The sequence below is a fragment of the Astatotilapia calliptera genome, chromosome 2 (assembly GCF_964374335.1).
Source record: "Astatotilapia calliptera chromosome 2, fAstCal68.1, whole genome shotgun sequence".
NCBI classification, from domain to species: Eukaryota; Metazoa; Chordata; class Actinopteri; order Cichliformes; family Cichlidae; genus Astatotilapia; species Astatotilapia calliptera.
In genome coordinates this window covers 8,395,734-8,419,404 of record NC_137423.1, presented here as the reverse complement: position 1 = coordinate 8,419,404, position 23,671 = coordinate 8,395,734, and the positions used below count along the sequence as shown (strand labels likewise).

At 39.8% G+C, this 23,671-nt stretch overlaps 1 protein-coding gene across 2 annotated transcripts; it reads right to left on the bottom strand.

The window, feature by feature from the left end:
* Positions 1-15,414: 15,414 nt before the first annotated feature.
* LOC145430284 (uncharacterized) lies at positions 15,415-22,062 on the bottom strand. 2 transcript variants are annotated; one of them, XM_080305065.1, is made up of 10 exons: positions 20,834-22,062; positions 20,354-20,494; positions 20,080-20,219; positions 19,827-19,963; positions 19,628-19,721; positions 19,361-19,484; positions 18,984-19,243; positions 18,707-18,893; positions 18,408-18,535; positions 15,415-18,321 (listed from the first exon to the last, which is right to left on the bottom strand). In XM_080305065.1, exons 1-10 carry the CDS (start codon positions 20,955-20,957, stop codon positions 18,004-18,006), a joined length of 1,653 nt encoding a protein of 550 aa, XP_080161191.1. In that variant the 5' UTR covers positions 20,958-22,062; the 3' UTR covers positions 15,415-18,003. The 2 variants fall into 2 exon arrangements, with proteins under 2 accessions (XP_080161191.1, XP_080161195.1); XM_080305069.1 differs by having other exon boundaries at positions 19,361-19,460.
* Positions 22,063-23,671: the final 1,609 nt, after the last annotated feature.

The window sequence follows — 23,671 nt, the reverse complement described above, 5'->3', positions numbered from 1 at the left end:
TTTTATGGGCAACAAAGAGTTTGTTGAGTTTGCCGTTTTTGGTTCCATTTAGGCTTTTATATGAAGAGTTTGAATCAGTGCTCGATGATTCAACTGTAAAAATACAAAATGTAAAATACACTGCCCTGACCAAAAAATCCATCCAGAGTTGCATTAATTTTCCACCAGGATCTTTACTACAGTAATATTGGGAGAATGACACCACTGCATAAATTCATCCCCAGTACATTCCAGAGATTCTACGCTGGGGTTTAGTCCGTGTGTGAACCACTCTTTCGCAGTTTGAGCCAAATGACTCCTGACATTTTCATTTTGGAATATATTCCTGCCATCTTCGTCTGTGAAGGTTCTCAGTCATCCAGGTCATCGTAGTCTAAGGAGCTTGAAAAGAAAAGTGACTGGACTTCTTTAAGTTGCTTGAAGACGTTTTACCTCTCCTCACCTCCCCTATACATGCAATCATTGCAATAAACAAAAATAACTGATCGTAACTAGGTAGGTAGTTGACCTTTGGCCTCGTATGATGTTGCTGAACCTAGACCTGAGCACCACCAGATCACAACACTGCCCCCACTAGGCATGGTGAGTCTGTCGCTTCATCCTCTTGACTTCTTCACCTGATGCACCCACCATTTTGGAACAGGGTAAATCTGGGCTTGTTAGATCACATGACCTTCCTTCCCACTTTCGCCAAAGTGCTTGCTCATAGGGGGTATTATGATTGTTGAGTTTTTCTCAGTGTGTATCATTGTAGGTTCTACTTTAAATTATAAAGTGCTTTGAGGTGCCTGTTGTGATTTGGTGCTGTATAAATAAAACTGAATTGAACTGAACTTCAGTCCTTTTCTGGGTTTGACATAGGGTGATAATTTAACCCTTCTGAATGACCACAGGATGCACCTTCTGGCATGGTTTTGTCAGAAATGAGAAGTTACTCGCTGTATCAGGTTTAAATAACATGCTGAAACATTAATCGCTGCATTAATCAGCCGAGAGAAAACTGTTACCTATTTGCTTACTGACTTTTTTGGCAGGGCAGTGTCTAAACATGTGAGTCTGTTGATGACGTTTGTTTTATTTTCACTGGATATATTAGGACTTCAATTATCTAAAAGCACACTGTTTGTTTCTAGAATATGATTTTTATTATAATTAAGGTGAATTAAATTACTTTCCTTTGCATTCATATTCTTTTTGTTATCTTGGTATTAGGAAAAAAAACTTCAAACTCATTTTACTGATTAATAATATTGCTGTGTTCAGTATCAATGAGATAAGTAAACAGTCAGTCATTGTTATCTGCTTTTAAATTCCATCTCTCTAATCTCTATAAATTGCTGCCTTGGCCAGGATTGTGACTAAAGCCTATATGCTGTTTTGTAAATATTTTTCTAGGCTTAGAAGCAGTTCAGCTCTGCCAAATGAGTTTCACAAATCTAGGATAGAATGAGAACTTTTCCAAGCTCCAAACAACACTACTGAGCCACAATAATGCAAAGTCAATGAATTACCTCGTATTACCCCAGATGACACCAACAGAACCCAAATGGAGGAGTTGCATGTCAGGAGCAGCTGCCGGTTTGGAGAAAGACACCTGTGTGGATTAAGCTCTGGTGTCCGGTTGAGTTTCATTCTCCCAATGGCCTCGAGCCTAGACTGATAAATGATGCCCGGCTCTCTCAGCGCATAACTTACTGACACACATCTCACAGACATGCTGCTCTGATTTCACAGTGGAAGCGGCCCGGATAAACCTGGATCCAAAATAGAACAGTTAGGTCATGTTCCACATCTACTGGGAATAAAGCAGGACTGTCGTAGTTAAGAATGGACTTGCCAAAAGTTTGGACCTTAAAAAAAAAATAAAACCAATAAAGCAAATAAGGCACTATTAATCATAAAGTGTTGGCAACTGTTCTGAATGAGTTAACAAAAAGTGTGTGAAAATCTCTTGCATTTTTCAAGCCAAGCGGTCATTTTTTCCAGTTCCGCAAATGTGATCACTTACAGCTTTATTTCCGATATTAAAAACCATGTGATTCTGAATGTTCGTCTACACAAGCAGAGGAACAAAGAGTGGGCTAAAGCTCAACTTTCAGGTATAGCATGGGGCTTTTGTCCCCCCCTAACTCTTTCCAGGCCGTATCTATCATTAAAATACAACCTGATGCCATATTCAAAATGTTGCAGAACATTCAGTGGAGAGGCCACCTACAGCTCTAGTATGAAACAATGATTTCAATGATTTGTTCTGTTTTATCTCAGTTCCAATAAATGTGGTTCTATGAAAGTTGATATTTTTAAGAATAGGTTTAATAACTTCAGCTATAATTTTGTGTCTAGTTAAGTAAGAATGCTACGTTTTGCTGGAACTCCCTTGGACCTCCAAGGATAAGGAGATTTGATATTTAAAAATCAATTTTTATTTATTTATTCATTTATTTTTAATCATTTTGGCCTCATTAAATTTCACATAATACTCTAGGGCTTAAGACATTTACATGTAACAGATTAAACCATTTACAACAAAATAGATCAGGAACCTTTCAAAAAGCATCCCTAAAATTAAACAACCGTTCCAGGGATTGAACAAATCTGTCTAATGATGCTTTTTAAGTGTTATTTGTGTGTTGGGTTATTCTAATTTATTTACATTATGTGTTGTAAAAATTCTAAACTCTCTTCTAAACTCGTTTACTTGGCATTAAACTGCTGTGACTAACTCAAAAATAATGGTTAAGTTAGAGGCTAGAGCTAGTGAATTTTAGGTATTAAGAACAGAATATTATTAGATTCAAAAGAACCAAAAAGAAAAAAAAACATCTTTTAGCAGCTCAGCATTTTTAAACCATTTTCCTTTTTAATTAAATACATGACAATGGAGAGCAACAGGAAATATGGAAACAAAGAATGGGGTTTACGTGACACTAGAGCCACTGACTAGGCTTCAAGCTAGATTGTTATGGTTCCCTGCCATGTGTTTGAAACCACTGGGCCACCAGGACTCCGCTTTTGATGGTTTTGTTTGTGGAATGAAACAATGTTTGTCTTTGATGAGTTTGTGCCGTGGCACCAATAATAAGTAATAAACCATGAGGGTGGCATCTTTACGTGATCCACCCAAGAAAAGCTGGAAAAAAAGAATAAAAACACAATACTCACACATAGTTTTGGGAGAAGTCTAAAAATAAGGTTTATGTGGCTGCTTAAACAAATCATCACATCTTATTGATTTTTTTTTAGCCTTACATGAGTGTATTAAATGTTCCAATTCAAGCCACTAATTACAACATGCCTAACTAGCTCTTTGATAAGGAAGTTCCTTACATCAACTTTACCAGTGAAATAGTCAACATTCAGTACATTTTTTACACAGAACGTTAAACACTGTCTGAGGAAAAAAAAACTGTATATGCATTTAAGACCTATTGAAAAAAATCAATCCTCAATCGTATTCTCTAACTAAATTGTATTTTAAATGTATTTAATGTATTTTAAATTGTATTTCAAACTGCTGTGGTGAAGAGAGAGCTGAGCCAATAGGTGAAGCTTTCAATTTCCAAGTCCCTCAGTTTTAGAAAAGAGATTTTAGATATTATTAGAGTCACAATTTTAAAAGGCTAAAATGAGCTTCCTCTTTAGGGTGGCTCAGACATCCAGGAGGTTCAGGCTTCTGGTTATGATGCCTTCTAGATGCCTCCCTTTGGGGATTTTCCAGGTAGACCAAACTGGGAGGATGTGGGGTAAGACTCAAAACTGGCTCGAGAAATTAAACATCTAATCTGTGTTTGGAAAGCCCGGATCCTTAAGGAGGAACTGGAAAGTGTTGCTGGGGAGAAGGATTTCTGAAATACTCCGCTTAGCCTGCTGCAACTGCAGCTTGACTTCAGATAAGCAGAAGATAATGCATGGATGGACACCAGTGCCATTTTGCACGATCCATACCATTGCAACACTGAGTAACACATTGCTGAGTATCACTGATGTTAGCAGTGCTAGCACCAGCAGCCATTTTTCCTTGCAGTTAAACATGCCTGGTACAATTACTCATTGCTTGCTCAAAACATATAGGCACGGAGAAGAAACTAAACCTCCTGAATCTGCATATAGGACACAAGCAGTGAAAGAGAATTTTTTTAAATCACTATTTTCTGTTGCCTACATTGTAGAGGGTGACTTTGCCTCCACACCTAAACAGTAAAACGAGTACAGCCAAGGGTTACAGAGGGATACAGCAGGTCGGAAAACCATAAGATCTGTGCAGTGGCTCAGAGTGGGGAAAAGAGTCACAATTCACAATAACTTCTGTTGTGAGCTTCAGTAAGTTTTCTCAGTGTATAGGCTGTGATCAGCTGTGATATCAGCAGTTTCACGAGCCATCATGGCTGATGTCTATGCCCTTCAGTGACACCATACTGTTTATATTGTCTTTACATCAGATAGGATAACGTTGGAACTTGAATTAACCTAAGCATCATCAGCTTAAATGCAGATATATGTCCACTACTGCTAATGCAAACTAATGCAAAACTACCCAGTATTTTCAGGCAGCATTTGAATAACACAAAGTTAGTAAAGCTTTATTTGTTTTGCAGGACATTTCACAAAATGAAAACGCATAATTTATCAAAAATAAAATCCCATGTAACCTTTAAATCTGCAGTTTATCAAGTGTCACTCTTTGCCTTTAAATCTAACCTCTCGTCTTCCTCTCTCTGTTCTCGCGCTCTTTTCTCTCCCTGTGAAATACAGCAGCTGGACCTTTACCGACAAACTGCTCAAAAACAGTTTGTGTGTTTGCTGATGTTTGTTCAGCTGATAGAAACGTTGAATTTGAAATTACCTGCCACTTAAAAAAACATCCCTTCATGCTTCCTCCCCTTCTGTAGCACTAGCTAGATTCTGAAGTAGCGCAAACATAAATTATGGACACCTGCGCTCCTTCCAGCTTAAACCCTATAAATGATACTTTAAAACCACAAGAAGTAAAAAGTAGAGATATTTTTTTTAAGGAGTAAAAGTGAAAAGTTAAAAATAAATACACAAGTAAAGTACAGATGCCTAAAAATTTTAGGTACTTCCCACCTCTGTATATGGTAGGGCTAGTGGTTGTGCAACATTAATACACTGATAATAAAACATGCATAAAATTTCAAGCTTAGCTGAAAAAAATACATGCACACCTTATTAGTTTTTAAACCATCAGCGTGTGACTATTTCTTAAATTAAAGAGTTGTAAGTTGTAAAACTGACACATCCCATCATCCCATCGCCACCAGCATGCCATGGCAGATTTAAAAACCTGCGACACTAAATTAAGCTTGCAAAGGCTATTGGTTAAAATGATTTTTGATCCAAAATGGAGAGAGGGCTGGAGAGAGCATCAGGCACAATTTAAGGCCAAGTTTTACCACAAGGACATCCCAGTAAAGGCAGGAATGCAGCTATGAAAGAGCCAGTAATCTAGCAATATGAAGATATGCTGTTCAACCCTTTAAATAATTTTGCTGCCAACCAATAATTTACTGACCTGTCACCAAGTTATCAAGGAGATTTCACAGTGCTGACTTGCACGAACCCCCCCAAGTATTGTTGGATTTCCTCTCGAAACACACTATGCATAAGGTTTACTTTAAAGTTAACCACATTTGTCTCACTTGAGTTTGTCCCACTATTACTTTCATGTTATAAAAATGTGCTGCTGTCACAATCTGTAATCCACAAACTGTGGAAGAAAACAGTCATTGCTTTACATTTATTTTTCCACTATGCAACAACTTTCCTCCACTCTGGCCTTAAAAACGGTAAGCATGGACTTCTTTGTAGTGCTAACTGGCATTGAGGGCTCCTGCCGCAAACACAATCCAGCCAGCGACAAAGTAGTAAAGCATGAAAAAGTCAGGCGGGGTAAAAGTCTGTCACTAAGATTACCTGACTGACTGAATTAAAGTGAAGAGGGTTAAGTAAACAGTTAAAGATGACACATGGGTGCTATGTGAACAGTTCTCTCTCCTGGCTCCGTCCAGGGCTGATATACTGTAAAAGGAGAAACGTGAGACGGTGTGTGTCTGCAGCGGTAGCAAACAACACAACATAAATCAAGTCTGTGATGATGTCATTAGATTCCTGTGAGAGTAGCAACATTAAAACTTGCACAGCATGAACGCAGCCCTGAGAGTATATTCCCTGTGCAATGTCTTAATTTTATGTTTGTAATGTGAAAAGACAGAAAACCATCCTCGAGGCTTCTGGTCCGGCAGGATCCACCATTCCAGGATCCAGTGAGAGCACATCTGTTTCACATGCAGAGCTAAGACTGTGGCAAATCCTGGCTTATTTCGATTTGAAATTAAATTTATAAGCCATGTTTATATTCAAAATGTTTATGCTATGGGCTTGAATAAAACTTGAGTTCTGCAAAATCTTCAAATAAATGACTACAAAAAACAGCTGTGATGTGCCTGCCTACCTACTGTACACTGGGCTTCATTTACACATTGGGAAGATATTTTTGTAAAAAACCAACTGAATCCCTGGACTATATTTGTCCCGCAGTTTTATCTGCATTACATCAGCTACAGTAATTTCTAAAGTATGGCAGGCTATCCAAGTTTTAAAATTGGGGCATCCATTTTAAATTCAATAGAGTTTGTTATCTTGAGGCACAAACATTTCGTTGGATGTAGTCATCTTGGTTTTCAGCGAGACACACAGCTTTTATCTGCAACAAAATACAATGCATAATGATATATGTATAGTGCTCTGCACTGAACCGTGAACCATGTGGCTTGTGTGGTATGTCAGGATTATTGTCAACAAATTCCACAAAAAGCCAAAACCACGAGTGTATTCATCCAGCTGTGCATTAACATTCCCACCCTGTATGTGGAATTCAGTCCCAAAAGTAAAATGAAAAAGTTTGATGCAGTCAGACTGAACCCCTAACTCCTTCCAGCTCCATAGTGCAAAGCCGGCGTGATGTCCGATTGCAACAGTTTGCAACAATGTGAGAAATGCACAGGTATAGTCTTGTGAATTCACAGCTCCATACTGTTTTTACGCTGCCTTCTTACCTAAACCAGGTCATTTCCAACAGTGAGAAAGCACATGATGTAAAATATGTCCTGCTGGATGCTGTATACCACTGAAAAAGTCACTGGGTTGAGTTTAAACAAGTTAAAAAATGAAATGAGTAAAATGAACTTGATAATCAACAGGATGTTAGCGTTTTTTCTGCATTTACAGATTGAAATGAGTAAAAAAAAGTCTGTCTTTAACTTTACAACATTTAACTTTTTTCTAGAGGACAGTCTCCTTCCAAGAGCACTGAAAAGAATTCAAAACTGTCCACATTTGACAGACAGGCAGAGCTTCACATGTACACTCACTGACCACATCATCAGCCAGACCTCACTAGTACCGGGTTCAGAACTGGTGCAGAGATTTTTAATAAGGTCCTCACAGATTTTGGTTCATATTGACATGATAGTATCGTCAGTGTTGGGAAGGTTGCTTTTAAAATGTATTCCATTACAGAATACAGATTACATGCCCTAAAATGTATTCTGTAACGTATTCCGTTACGTTACTCAATGAGAGTAACGTATTCTGAATACTTTGGATTACTTAACATATTATCATGCATTTTACAACTACATGAATGTACTATTGCTGTGTGATTTATTACTATTACTGAAGGTCCACGGCTCCGAACCGTAGTAAAGGGACCTCTGACTAATACGGGTTCCGTGTCGGGCTCGTAGCCGAAAAATAGCTTTACTTTGTTGTGTGGGTCAACTCTGCTTGCGAGAGACAGAGAGAGGCGTTGAAAGGCTGCTCCAAGGGAATTTTAGAACTTAAGTAAGTTTCGGAGGAAAGCGCGAACAAAGCGTACAGTCGAGTTTTAATAGCTTACTTACAACTTGGCTCGTCATGTACTCTTGTTGGCTGCAGTGGTTATTATTATATTTACATGCTTCCAGCTCCCATTTCTGCTCGATGATAACTCTGATACTTTTCGACTCTCCTTTTTCTCCCACCTCGTGCTCACAAACACATAACGAGTATGGCAGTCCATTCTCCCTGCAGCACGGACTACACTGCCCATGATGCTACATTCTTTAGAGCTATACCTGTAGCATTCTGCCTATTAGCTTAGCACAACAACAACAACAAAAAGGCACTCTCTCACCCAGGAAACACGCAGAGCGAGAGCGTTCACCCTGTAACCATGGCAACCGCAACGCTGCCGCCTGGAACTACAGAACGTAGCTGTCAAACAAAACCCAAACAGTCCTGACCCAACAAATAAACTGTATTCTAAATACCACCTTTTTAAACGGTACCTGTAACGGAATACAGTTACTCATATTTTGTATTTTAAATACGTAACGGCGGTACATGTATTCCGTTACTCCCCAACACTGAGTATCATAGTCGTTGCAGATTTCCTGGCTGCACATCCTTGATGTGAATTTGAGAAGGTATAAAGTTGTACTTATTAAAGTGTAGCACATTAAAAATGTGTATTAATGAGTGTATGAAGAATGTATGAAGCTGTCCGTATTTCTGGTAACAAAGAAGCAACCCAGTGCCACTCTGGAGTTCATCCATGCTCACTTTTCAGAAAAGTCAAGTTTGAATAAGCAGGCAATAGTTTGGAGGCATTTATTGCTTGTTTTTGTGTGACTTGTTGATAATAAAAAACATGCGGACGGTCATCATATTTATTTTCAAGCTGATGTTAAAACTCAGATTTAATAGACAGGTGTTGTGGTAACCCACCAATCTAAGCAGCTTCCTCTTCCGTGCTGCAGGCTGTCTAGTGTCACAGCACAGTAACCAAGCCGCTGCATGTGAATAATTCAGATATGAGTCATCCTCTCCTTTTCTCACAATTACCAATTAGGAGAAGAAAGGGTCCTAAAACGCATCGTTTATAAGTTCCAGTAGTGCAGACATTAATTTTTGCCCAAGTAAAGCTGTCTGCTTGAGTTAGACATCAGGGTACAGTTCAGAGGATGACAGCAGCAGGAGGGCTCGTGCCACCGCAGAGCGTTGCCTTTTGAAAGGATTTGAAACAGTTCAGATGACACGGAGGGGGCAGGAAGTACAATAGTGATGGCAATGCTCTTCAACACTGTAATCCTATTGTCAAGTTCAAGGATTAAAGTCCTTTCATTGTGTTCATTATTTTTTATGTGTGTATGAGTGCATGTGGAGGGTGGTCAGAGGTGTGTGTGTATGTTGGGGGGGGTCGTCTTAACGGTTGATCCGAGAAAAAGGCCCCCAGTAAATTATAGGTCAGTCCCTTTGAACCTTTGATGGCACCTGCTGCTGTATTGCAGGTTTTTATGTTGCACCAACAAAACTCTGAAAACAGAAACAGGAAAGAGCAGAGATACCCAAAATAGTTGACAAGGACCAGAATTGACCCTGCAGGAAATTCTTCATTTCCTTCCAATAGGGGGGTCCAGAGAAGGATGAGGCATTTCAAATATTTTGTTTTGTTTTCCTTTGACATAAACTCACACTTTAAAACACTTTGCAGTGCATAATTCACCCATCTACACGCACAGGTGTCTGCACAGCTTCTAAGTAAGGTGCCATTAACAACTTCAGATGGATGTCTTGCTCCCAAGCCCTTGAGCCTGCGATCATGTAAAGGAAAAACAACAAGCAAGCAACCTTGGGTCTTATCAGAAGAATAATATGCACAGGCCTTTCTCAAGAGGTCAGTGAGGAGTTACCAATGACACCAATCAGCCCAAAGTAAGAAAGCAGTCGGTGAGCGTGAGCGTCAGAAAAACAGAATATCATCAGGATGACATTTTAGTTCAGGTCAAGATGTGAGAGAAAAATATATTAGTTTCTATTTTCTAAAAATAGTATATTCACCAGGTAATTGCAGAGATTTGACGAAGTGTTAGCAAAAACAGACAGACTGCCTGGACAGTCGGATAAATTCAAGTTATCTGAGACCTGAAAGTAGCCAAGAAACGTTTTACACTGATCGCATTGTTTAAACCGCCGCAGGATGTTCTAAGCTCATTTTCAAACAGAGATTGAGAAGGTGTTAATGCATCCATCCCTCTTATTTACATACTTAGGAACTCAGTAATCTCTCAGTGGAAGTGGCTTCTCTAGAGTCTGTGGCAGGCGTTCACTCTGCTGTCTTATTAAAGTGACAAAATGTCTGGAGCTGCTTTTTTTCTTTTTCAGATTTATATTGTCACTTTGCCTTTATTGATGGTACAGTGCAGAGAGTGGACAGGAAACCAGAGGAAAGAGTGTCGGGGGAAATGACACTCAGGAAATTGTCTGGGGCAAAACTGAACCCAGGCCCCTGCACAAGCCTACAGGGTAAGGGTTCCCAGCACATCTTGGTGAGCTATAGGTGCGCTCTGAGTTGGTTTAGCATCAAAAGTAGTTAAAAATGGCCAATTATACCCTGGACCCCAGGGGGTTAGACTTTTTTTTTTTTTTTAAGTAAACCAATAGTTACTTTTCAAGTAATTAATTTGTTTTAGAATCTTGTAACTCAGTTACGTTTTTGAAGTAGTAACTAATAACTATAATTAATTACTTTTTCAAGGTAACTTGCCCAACACTGATTATACCACATTTAGTTTTTCTCCAGATGTGACACGCTTGAAATGAATAGAGTTTAAGCAGATGCCTGTTGTAAAGTAATTTTTAGCAACTTGGATATAAAGAGTAAAACACTTAAGTAACATGGCTGCTCTGGATAACATTCCGAATTAGAGCTCCATTAGCTAAGCTATTAAAGATACAATAACCAACTATAGACGGCCATGGTTGTTATGTCCTCTTATTTGCTAAAACTCTGTTATACATTTCTGAACATGCAAGTCATCTACAGTTTTGCCAAACCAATACATTATGAGCCTCAGTGATCCAGTGGTGAATCCAGCCTGGAGCCAGTAAGATTGGAAGGCACTGCCAAAAAAGGGAAAAGAGCAGTCATTGTAAGCTGTGAGTTTAAGCAGGTGGAATAAAAACTCCTATTAATTTCAATAACTCTCTGGAACACATTAGAGTAAAGAATTTTTCTATTTCACAGAACATATTGATACTGTAATAAAAGCCATTGTTTCGGGGGCCAAGTAGCCAAAATAGCTTATTATTAAGTGATTCCACGGGACTAGGAAATGATTGCCCTCTCTGTGCTGCAGTCAACTCAGCATGATGAACATCACACAGATGAAAGAGGGGGGGAGTGTTTTGGTCCTCACATGAACAGGTGGGAACATTAACTGCAGTTGGCAGGTTGTGCTAACAAGCTGGAGGGTGTTTGGAGGCTTTTTGAGATGTGTGTGCCTGCACTGTGGCTAATTAATCACAGAGCACTGACACAGTTAAAATGAGGCAAATGGCTGTGCTTCTCCAGGAACAGAGGAATAAATGGGTGTGTGCTCTGTAATTGATTCCTCATTTTCACAGACTTCAAACGCAAACGAGAGTTTTAATCAGATTACAGTTCTGGATGATTCCAAAAGAATCGGCCAAATTAAGAAATATTAAACTTACTCCTGGAGGAGCGCGGATTCTCTTCCTGACAATGTTGGGAATATAATGACCTTATGCTAATAATGCCGGTAAAAAAAGGAGAGAGATAAAAGATCCCCCTCAGGGTTTTGAGAAGTGCTGTTTTGGGTTAGATCTTCTTTTATGTCTTTGGGTTTGTTTTACATTTATTCAAAAAGCAAGCAAACTTTTGGAAACTGGAATGCTCTGGCTGAGCTGTATAAAACTGCAAGAAGGAACGCAAAGAGAGGACGACCTCGTAGCACTTATTGAATTCCCACTTTATTACTTGGTTTACATAGTTTTAAATGTCCGCCATGGCAAACATCTGCCATCCATTCAAACTATTTAGTTAACAGTGATTTAAGGCTAAACAAAAGCAAAGGAGATTGGATGTCACAGTTAGTCTTGGATGTATGTAGTATGTCATGAGTAAGTACTTTTATTTAGATAGAAAGGATTTTGCAAAAGTGACCAGATAGTTTATGATGATATAAGATGAAGCTTGTTTGTCACAGTTACACTGTTTACATGACTTTTTAATATCCCACCAGTTTGTTTATAGTGATTGGGTTTCAATTACCCAGCTGAGTTTTTATAGAGGAACCCCTCTGCTCATGCTGGACTCCAGCGTCCACTTGTACAGTCTTTATTTTTTGGAAATCCCAGTGGGGGCTTGGCCTAGATGAATCCACATTATCATCCTTATTAAAAATAGTCTTTTTGTATTTCAGTTCAAAAACTTTCCCGCTTCAAGGGTATGATTAATGATTAAGAGGAAAAACCTCTCATCTTTGAAGCTCTTAGAGACATCAAAGCTCTTCAGCTTATTGTTAGACTAGGTTTATGTCCTAAAGCACAGCTAACACTTAACTGCATTAAAGAGAGTTTCATTGAACATGAGGCAAAGAAGAAATCTGGCAAGTGACCTGTAAGCTGTCAAGAACGTATTTCATCCACGTGTATTTATGCTATGTATGTATATTCAGTTGGGTTTAAATGGAGTGTAATATGGATGTTAGCATATAAATGTTTATAGTCAGATATACAGTTCAGTATTTCATAAGATTTTCCCTTGTGGCTGGTTAATGTTAAGACTGTTCTTAACCTAAAATACAGGCCAGGACCTGTGCATACATCATACTGTCTGTCAGATATACATTTTTTTTAAAAAGTTGCAATGTTACATTTGCTAAATGTTGTACTCAATGACCTCAAAGCCAATAAACTTAAATTCGTCTGGTGCTGTATTATTTTATAAACTTGATCAAGTGTAGCGGATTAATCAATAAACAAGGATAAATATGTATCAGAAAATTAACACTACACATACACTTTTCCTGTATAAATAAAGTACTGACAGGATTCAACTACCAGAAAACCTCTCAACTTGTCAAACAGCTGGGAGGTTTTGGAAAAACACTGAGAACAGGGAACTCTGTCACACTAGTTTTGTTTTTCTGAGATATATAAATATATATATGAATATATGAATGAATATATTTTTATAAATTGACATTGATCAAACGGTCATTGGTGTGCTTCTTTTCAGTTTTCTACAATGTGGCAGGTTACTTGTATGTCACCCAAATATAATAACGCTCGTCTAAGTGTCCTTTTGTCACAGATTTTAAATCTGGCATATTATTTTTTCTTCATCTGTTTTCTTCATCCATTTTACTTATTCTACAAATAAATTACTACTAATCTCAGTTTGAAAGTTCAGTTGCTCACCCTTTCTTGTTATGTTGACCAGGATGTTGTTGTTGGGCTCAGACACCTCTTCAGAGAGGCTCTTCTCCTGCAGTCAGACAGATTGTAGCTAATGACAGAACAAGGACAGCTAAGCAGAGCATAAAGCAGGTAGAGAATACACAAACGCAATGTTTCACAACACTAACAACTTTGAGGTAAATATGCAAGAATATATGTAATACAACACTCATCTCTAGCACTGCAGCATTTTCCCCTCATGTTACAAGTGATGTGTTGTTTATGAACGAGCGGGCTTTAAATCAGATTTTTTGCTCTCATGAGCACCTCTGCTGAATATCCCCTGCTAGCAGGGGCCGGATTTTATTTTGATGGGCAAACCATGTACCCAGTTAAGTGCCAAGACAGATTAGGATCATACAATTATGCTAAACAAGGAGGGAGGGGCAGACGCTCAGAAACACTCACTGTTAACGTTCGGTTAGGACGCAACCTTGTCCGGAAAAAGTGAAGAAATGAGAGAAAACTGAAGCAGTATGAGCAACTAGCTGCATGATATCAATGACATTAGAGCCTGCAAAGCTGAGTGCAGAATGGAAAATGAAAATATCTGCCAGACCAGGGTCAACAACAGATCTTCAAAGACATCCTTGTAGATGCCAACCACTTACCCGCTTAATCTGGAACAGAGTCCAGTTTTGGGTCAAGTGCTGCAGCATCACCTGTCCTGCTGATAACTGCAGGTCAACCACGACCTTCTGATACTCAAAGGAAAAATGATGCCAGCCAAACAGTAAGAAGGATGAAAAGCTAGCTAAAATGGTAGCCAGTGACCTTTAGCCACTTTCCATAGTGGAGGAAAAAAATGTCAAACCAGGGGTTTTACTCCATTCATGTTCACCCTACTAGTGGTAAATGCATAAAAATAAGGTTTTTATAAAACCACAAAATAAGAAAAGAAAAAACTCACCAACACAAAACTGTCATATTTGCTAAATTAGGCTAAAAGTTGGCGGCCTTATGAGAGCTGGCTCTTATGAATCCCAAAGTGCCGAATCTTTGAAAAGAAGCGGGTCTCCTGTCACTACATGTTAAAACGGTGCTCTTGAACTTGTTTTAGTTTGACGGGAGAACCTAAACGCTACAACATAGCCATGAGTGACAGTAATAAAGGTTGTTAAAACAGACATAGAGGAGAAGAGCACTTTGTGGTCATCAACCAAATAGTGCCACAGCTCAAAAGTACTTTTGTTGCGACATACTGGTATATTTACACATGCTTATTCTGAATTATTTCAACTGAATATTGCAGGCATTATTCCTTTGCTTTCACAGCCACCCAGGCTCTTGGCTACAGTTTAATATGGTTAACCTGAACTCAGTTTCACTGCTGACCTTTAGCAACTGAGGCACAGCAAACCTCCTGAAAATTTAGACCACTGCATTTATTTAATCTCATACACAGCTGTTTTTATCCAAACCCACGATAAGTTAACAGCAGACTCCGCTAAGCGTTTCTCTCGTTTCCACTTGGTGCCCAGAAGCATTCACACCGACACTGGAATGTGTTTTTATTCCAAAATAAAGAATCAAACATAGGTCTCTTCCTGATAAAACTGACACTGGTACACAGTAAAATTCGGAGTGTTAAAATAACACTTAAAGAGTTAAATTTAACACTGGTCCCGAGTCTATTTGGTCCTATTCGGAATTGGTGTTAAATCAACTCTTTGTATAGTGTTACAATTTTAGAGTAAAATTAACTCTAAATAGAGTAAAAATTTAACACTGAGTAACACCGCAGAGTGTTAAATGAACCTAACACTACTAGTAGTGTCATATTATTTACTCTATTATAGTGATAAATTAACTCTATTTGAGTAAAATTCCACTGATTTTTAACACTGAATTGAGTTATTTCAAGTTAACACTGGGGGTTCAAATAACTCTGATGAGAGTTGATGTTACTCTATACTATGTTATTCATACACTTTTTCTTGTGAAAAATTAGCTCTCATAGAGTAAAATTTTAAATTAATTTTACACCAAGTAGTGTTACTAAAACTCTTCCTCTTCCAGCATGAAAACCTGGTTTCTAATAATGCTTTAAAATATAAAACAAGTAAGCAAAAACCACAACTAGATAATACGTTTAACGGCTTTATTTTGATGTCAGGCTCAAAATATTAAAACATCTCATGTAGTGTACATAAAACACTACATACACAAAACAGTCATAAAACACTTTAAAACAATGAATTTAGTTCGGCATAAAATGACAATATGGAACCACATACAGGGAGGAATCAGAAGTGCCATACTTCATTTGAAGATCAAATGGTTTGAAGTAACACAGCTCTTTTATGTTCAACACCTTCAGCACCATATTGGGGTGCATTCTGACCTTAAATGCATGATAATGGTCATCAAAACACAGGGTTTCCATCAGTTTTCCACAGAGCAATACAATGTCATCTTTCACAACAATACTTTTGATCTTATAAAACACTGGAATCTCAGACACTACCTCTGTACAGATGATAAAGTCAGTGCGGTACTCTGTACCATGATGTTTTATCCACTTAGCTGAAAAAACACTGGTAGACAACGCAGCTCCAAATTTTAAAGCAATTTCTGGACCTTCTTTCAGCTCTCCAAGTGTCACCATCTTTCCTGGTCCTAAAGCAAATCTTTCGAGGCTAAAAGACTCCCAATACATGGCCATACAACTTTGGTGTTTCTTGGCCAATGTCATTGTAATGTTTTTAAAGCTTTTTAATTGCTTCTTAAAGAAGTTATGTTTGGCTTCGTAACGCATGCACCACATGTGCAGAATTGGGCCAATATTTCGTATACTGCGAGGGTAATGTATCATGAAGTGATGCTTTGGTAGGAGACTGAGTGTAGGAAATAACTGCTTAAAGAGCTGATGATGATCAATAATTAAATGTTTGAGGTAGATGGTCATACCTTCTGACAGCACTGGTGAAAACACAATATTGACAATTTGTAGAAGCAGAAGTAGAAGATGCCAGTAGCTATCACCCACCTGTACCAAATCGCCAAACATCAAAGGTACATTACGCAATAAACACCAAGATTGAATTGCATTTAGTCCTAAATCATTACTGCCATCAAACAACTTTACCCTTGGTGGGCGATTTCGCTGCTGATTGAAGCCATAGTCAAAGGCATGTATTCTACCAGCAAGTTGTTCAGCACTTAGGAAGTTCTCCTGAATGTACTGCAGCACAAGTTTCACCTCTAACTGAGCAACTCCCTCCAAAATGTCATGCATGATATCTACAGAAAAATTGTTGGCTGTGTTGAAATATTTAAGTGAATTCAAGAGACAAGTGCGTTTCACACCACATACATGAGGTAGCGTAGGATCTCTTTGTACACTTTCACAGTGCTGCTTATGCATATCAAGAGTTCTTAGTGCAACACCAGAATCATCTTCACAGAACACACTTTGAAAACAATCCTTCTCAAGCAGACAAAAACGACAACAATATCGAGCTGCAAATGACTCCACGAACCCAAACAGACTATGCAAGCCAAGATTGTCCCCAGTGACCTGGATTACAGTGCCATGAACCAAGTGTTTAAACATGGGAAGTTTCAGTCCCTCTGTCTCAAGAACTTTCAGATCATTGACAAGTGGCTCAAGGATTGAATTAAAGCCATAACGCTTTGAGTCTTGTGCATGAAAAAGAGCACACAAATGAATATTGACCAACAACGAATTAAAGATTGGAGGAAAATTCCTTAGTGTAAAGTATATTGCACCTAATTTATGTACACCCTTTTTAGAGCCCAGGGGATTTGCAGTTTCAAAGTCATCATAAAACAGTTGAATTTGTAAGGCATCTTTTTCTGCAGAAAATAGGGGACATCTTTTAACATAGGCAGCATCGATTAAGTCTGCATACACACCTTCTCTGAACATATTCCTCGACTTGAACATGTCGACAACATGGTGGTTTTGAAAGATAGTTTTCAGTGTTTCCAAAATAGGAACATATGCAAACCTATCGGTTACAATGACTTGATCAAAAGTCCCTGTGATCTTGTTTCTTCTACTGTCAAATCTTGTGCCAAGCACCATTTCAACAGGTTCAACAGTTGCCCATTTTTGTTTAAAGTGCCTATTTCGTTTAGCTTCTGAATTTAACAGTGTAAATGGATTTTCAAAGTTTTTGAATGACTGCTCTAATTTCTTTTTACTTGTAGTGTCCTGTGAAGGTAAGCTCTGTAAAGCTGCATCTTTAGCCTGAGTATGAATCTCAAAAAACACTTCCTCCATTGAGGAGACAAAACTATTCACAGTAGATTGGCTTAATCCAGCTGCCCTGAGCTGTGCAACAGTAGAGGCACACATATCCAAAGTGCTCTTATTTGAACTTTTCAACATTTCAGATGTTGTGGGTGTTTCTTCTACATTAGTTGACACCACCTCCCCTGTAGTGCTAACTTCTTTAACTGCCACATCAGGCTGTAAATTAACATCAGTGTCAGCCTGTTGGTCGAAATAGTTAAGGTGTTTGGTATTTAAATGTTTTCTAAAACCTGAAAAAGTGCCAAACACACAGCCACAGTCACGCTGGGCACATTTAAGGCGAAGATTTCTTCCAGGTAAGTAACCATGGACTAACCGTAAATGCCTAACAAGCATGTTTGAACCAGTAAACTCAGCCTGACAGACAAAACACTTCATGATGGAGAATTAACCTTCAAGCCCTAACGAAGCAACCTTGTCCTTATTTCAGCAACTCTGGGACTTTCTTTGATTTTGCCAACATCTATATTGTACACTGTGGTTTGGATGAACGTGTACATGTTGTGAAGCATGGTGTTGTAAGATGTGCTAAACACAAAATGTGCTTTAAACAGTTCATCAAAAGCACCAAGTGAAGAGGTAGACTTGCATGGTATGGCATTCTTGTCAAGAATAATGAAGAACTGGTGGATGTCATGCTTTTTCACCCCAACAGGCAGGAGGTAGGGTTGAGTGCTGGTAGTGATGGCATCAAGGTGCTCTTGGATATTTGTTCCAGTCTGAAAAGACAAATACAGACAGACAATAAGAATCAAGTGTTTCTTAAACTGGTAATTCATACCATAAAAATAGAAAAGAAACAAACCTTCTTGAAGACCACAAGATGCCTTTCTGCTTGAGAAGCTGACACCTTTCCTGGTCTCTTCCGACCCTGACCAGATGGTGGAATCAAATGTAATAGCAATAGAATCGCTGCGAGGTCACTGTCCCAGCCTGAAAAAAATATTTGTTTTTAATAAAGTTGAATCATCCTCATCAATAACAAATTTCAATGCATCTGCATTGACAAAATGTTTGAGTAGACCCAAAATACAAAAGGACAGCTGTTCTGTGACAAACATTATATATCCTGTGAATGTTCTAATTAAAGAAATAACAGCTCACCAATGTCAGCATTAACTTCAGTGGCATCCTCAGGAGAGTCAGCTGCCAGCAAGAGTTCTTCCAGGTCACTGGTAGAAGGAAGCTTCCTGCCTTGTTGGATAATCTTTCTTTTGAATGTTGTTGGCCACCTCTCCAGCAACCTGCCTGATACATCTTCACCAAACATCAGTACAAAATCCTGTTCGATCTGTAACAGGGATAGAGAACAGAGAATTATATCTGCTATCTGCAAAAAATAAAATGTGTTTACATTGTCAATGTAATGAAAAATATTCACCAAGCCTTTGATATCTTTGAAACGTGGAAACACAGACAGTATGTTGCTTGACAGCAGGGGGTCAAGGACCATGTTGTGTCGATAAACAAATGTCAACTTCATCTTCTTCTTGACTGTGTCTTCATCAGCTGAATGTTTCATCAGAGCGATTGCTTCCTTGCACTCATCCTCACTCAGCACGTTCTCTGTAACAAACTGCAACTCTCGTCTGACAGTTGGTCCACCACACTGATCTTCACCCGATGATCCATCTCCTGGTGCTAGACAATATGAAATACAACTTTATCAAAACTAATAATAACATTTGATAACCATTATTAATACAGAACCACAATTTGGAACTGTATTATATGATTCCACTGAATTATAAGTGTTACCTCCAGATGTTAATCGCCTCTCTTTAGCAGTGCATCTCTGTATGGTTTTAATCCTCCAGGCCAAGTACCCAGTGCCACTCTCGCCATCATAATAATGTTCCTTCTCGCCATCATAATAATGTTCCTTGGAGAGTGAGACATACAGACATTTTGTTTATTAATTTATCAGTAAGTTATGTGACCATGAACAGTTGATGAGGACATAAATTTTGGCAGGATTTAAAATTTTGATTTTAGTTGTATCAGTTATTGCTGTTAGCTACTTACATAGCCATTTTTTGAGTACGGGTCACTGAGGTAAGGGAAAAAGGTTACAATTCCTCTGGCATACATTTCTTTTACCTGCCGTGGTGGTGATGTACTGCAAGATCAAAAGGAAAAGAACTAGTCAGCTTCCCTGGAATTAATAGAGATTTAAAATAATTTGAAAATGATAGTAAAAATCACAGGGCCAGAAATAAATTACCCATTTTTTTCTGTCATGTCAGCTACCAGTATGTTGACCATTTTTCTTCTGGTTTCATCCACCAGGGACTTGGTCCGATTGTACTCATTTATTATACGTTCTCCACCAGGTTTGCTTGTGAGAATGGATTCCACCAACTGGAAAACACAATAAAAATATTCTACAGGTTGATATAACCACCGCAGTTCAGAACACTTAAACTACAAACAAAAAAGACACTATTAGAAGAATGTGGAAATCATTTAACTCTTACTTGCTTAGCTTCTGCATCCAGCTTCTGACGTTTCCTCAAAGGGCTGTCTGAAAGGATGACCATATCCTGTGAATCTGATGAATGTGGCGATGATAACTGGAACCGCTCAGGAGACACTTCTGCAACAGATGTTTCCAGACCTTAAAAATAGGAGCAAAAACAAATCAGTTTACATCGTCCCTCCATAGACTCATTTTATACACTCTTTGATTAAACGATGTAATAATGACACTAAAAAAAGACATCCAATGAAACACAAATCACTCAAACAAACCTGTTTCATATTTGATGGTTAGTACCCCGGTTGAGGGATCTGTTACTATATCCTCAAAAACATCCTCATCCAACTCAGTCCCTGAACTATCAAAAACTTTCACTCCTTCTGTTACGGCTGGCGCACCAAACTTTGCAAATGCTGGAAACAAGCACACAAGTTTGTGTAAACAAAAAGACATGACATTTAATGTTTTGTAGCTTAAAATGAAGATCATTTCAAGATACTCTTTCAAAAATGAGTCAGATAAACAAAGGCTAAATTATTAAGCGCCACTAACATGCTTGATAAGTGGTAGATTAAAAGGAGTGACACTCACATTATGCAGTTTTCCCCCCACTAAATATACATTCATAACTAAGATGCTTCCAAAACACAGATCATTTTCAATTAATCATAAAATGCAGTTTGAAGAGACTAAATAACAAAAAGAACTTAAAGCCCCTTGTACACCTTTTTAATACAATGTTGGTTTCTTACCGGCAATCAAAAACTCCTTAAGGCTTGGCTCAGATACTCTAACGAATTTCTGCACACCTCCGAGTTTTGCTTTAAGCAGCATGCTTCCTGTAGACCGTAATTTCTTATAGTCAGTGCTCTTCATTGAACTACAGTAAACAGAAAATGTGAATATTAAAACAGTCCCATAAATCAGAATCAGAATCAGAAAGGGGTTTATTGCCAAATGTTGAGCAGGTTTACAACATTAGGAAATTGCTGCGGTGCTTCAGTGCAAACATGCTGTCATAAATAGCACTTAAATAGACATGAAAAAATAAAAGTAGGAATAAGAATTAAAAGTGCTACGTAGAAAGATATATACATGAGTGCAGGTGGTGATCAGTGCCAAACATGGAATGATGCAGTGACACAGCGTAGGGTCATGTGTTAGTGGCGGGGACAGTCATATGGTTATTGTTCATGTGTCCAACAGCAGAGGGGAAGAAACTGTTCTTATGGCGAGAGGTTCTGGTGCGAATGGACCGGAGCCTCCTGCCTGAGGGGAGCAGGTCAAACAGACTGTGTCCGGGGTGAGAAGGGTCAGCTGAGATCCGGGCTGCACGCCCCAGTGTCCTGGAGGTGTACAGGTCCTGCAAAGATGGGAGTCTGCAGCCAATCACCTTCTCAGCAGAGCGCACAACACGCTGCAGTCTCTGTTTGTCCCTGATAGTGGCTCCAGCGTACCACACGGTGATGGAGGAGGTGAGGATGGACTCGATGATTGCAGTGTAGAACTGCATCATCGTCCGTGTTGGCAGGTTGAATTTCTTCAGCTGCCTCAGGAAGTACATCCTCTGCTGGGCTTTCTTGATGACGGAGGTGATGGTGGGCTCCCACTTCAGGTCCTGGGTGATGGTGATACCCAGGAAGCGGAATGAGTCCACAGAGGTGATGGGGGTGTCAGTCAGGATGATGGGGGGGGAGTGGAGCTGTGTGCTTCCTGAAGTCCACAATAATCTCCACTGTCTTCTGGGCATTCAGCACCAGGTTGTTGTGGCTGCACCAGGACACCAGACGTTCAACCTCCCTCCTGTAGGCAGACTCATCCCCGTCCGAGATGAGCCCAATAACGGTGGTGTCATCTGCAAACTTGATTAGCTTGACAGACTGGTGGGTGGAGGTGCAGCAGTTGGTGTACAGGGAGAAGAGCAGAGGAGAAAGAACACAGCCCTGAGGGGAGCCGGTGCTGATGGTCCGGGAGTCCGAGACATTCTTCATGCTACATGCTGCTTCCTGTCCGTCAGGAAGTCAGTGATCCACCGGCAGATGGGATCATGCACATTCATCTGGGAAAGCTTGCCTCGGAGATGGTCTGGAAGGATGGTGTTGAAGGCAGAGCTGAAGTCCACAAACAGGATCCTGGCGTAGGTTCCTGGGGAGTCCAGATGCTGCAGGATGAAGTGTAGGGCCATGTTGATGGCGTCGTCTACAGACCTGTTGGCTCTATATGCAAACTGCAGGGGGTCCAGGAGGGGGGCCGTGAGGGTCTTGAGATGGGAGAGAACTAGGCGCTCAAATGACTTCATGACCACAGATGTCAGAGCCACGGGTCTGTAGTCATTTAGTCCAGTGATCCTAGGTTTCTTGGGGACAGGGATTATGGTAGAGGACTTGAAGCAGGCAGGCACATGACATGCCTGCAGTGAGGAGTTGAAAATGCCAGAAAACACTGGGGCCAGCTCGTTTGCACAGTGTCTGAGGGTGGCAGGAGACACGCCGTCTGGGCCGGGAGCTTTCCGAGCATTCAGGTTCTTAAACTGCTTCCTCACATCTGCTTCATGAATATGAAGAGTTGTGGTGGGAGGAGGTGGTGTGAAATCCTCTTTTGTGTGGGGTGAGGAGGGGGGTGTTGTAGGTGAACAGTTTGAAGGTGGTGATGGCTCTATGGAGGGGGGAGAGGTGGGGGAATTAGTGTCCAAAGTGCCTCTATTGTTGGGGCCGTTGGAGGTGTGAAGGCTGCCTGATGGCTCGTCAAAACGGCAGTAGAAGTCGTTAAGGGTGTTGGCCAAGAGCAAGTCATCAGTGGAGTGGGGGGTTTTAGGCTTGTAGTTGGTGATATTCCTAAAACCTTTCCACACAGAGGCCGAGTCATTCTCTGAGATCTGCTGCTGCATCTTCTCAGAGTGCTGGTGTTTAGCAATGTCCACTTCTTTAGTGAACCTGTACTTGGCCTCTCTGTAGCAGTCCCTGTCTCCGCTTCTGAACGCCTTTCTCTTTTCCAGCCACAGCTTTTTGAGTTTAGGAGTAAACCAGGGTTTGTCATTGTTATAACTCACCCTGGTGCGTGATGGCACAATGCTGTCCTCACAGAAGTGGATATAGGAGGTGACAGTGTCCGTAAACTCGTCCAAGCTGTTAGAAGCAGCCTTCAATGTGTCCCAGTCTGTGGTCTCCAAACACGTGCGAAGCTCCTCCACAGCCTCGTTGCTCCACAGTTTTTTAGTCCTCACGACAGGTTTGGAGAGCTTCAGCCTCTGTCTGTACGCGGGGATTAGGTGGATCATGACGTGGTCAGAAAGTCCGAGTGAAGCGCGGGGCACCGCGCGATAGGCCCCGCTGATCGTGCTGTAACAGTGGTCTAATGTCCTCTTGGCTAAACAAGGCTAAACAGCCTTGCAATGTGATTTCTTACACTATATGTTACTTTTATGTCAGTGTAACAAGGTGTCAAGATATAATCCTTAATACAAAACTAAAATAATAACTACTACTTTTTACCATTTGTCTGACCTAACTTAGCACTAGGGAGTCAGTATTTTGTTCATCTTTAGTTTAACATACTGAACAGTCTGGTAACCAAAATGGAAAAAGCAGCAG

Bases quoted from the DNA above. Each gene is read 5' to 3' on its own strand.
- LOC145430284 (XM_080305065.1), bottom strand. From the start codon at position 20,957: ATGAAGAGCACTGACTATAAGAAATTACGGTCTACAGGAAGCATGCTG. The intron at 19,244-19,360 runs GTAACACTTATA...CATATTGTCTAG, and splicing joins GAGGCGATTAACATCTGGAG to CACCAGGAGATGGATCATCG. The intron at 18,536-18,706 runs GTGAGCTGTTAT...TATTTTTTTCAG, and splicing joins TGAAGTTAATGCTGACATTG to GCTGGGACAGTGACCTCGCA.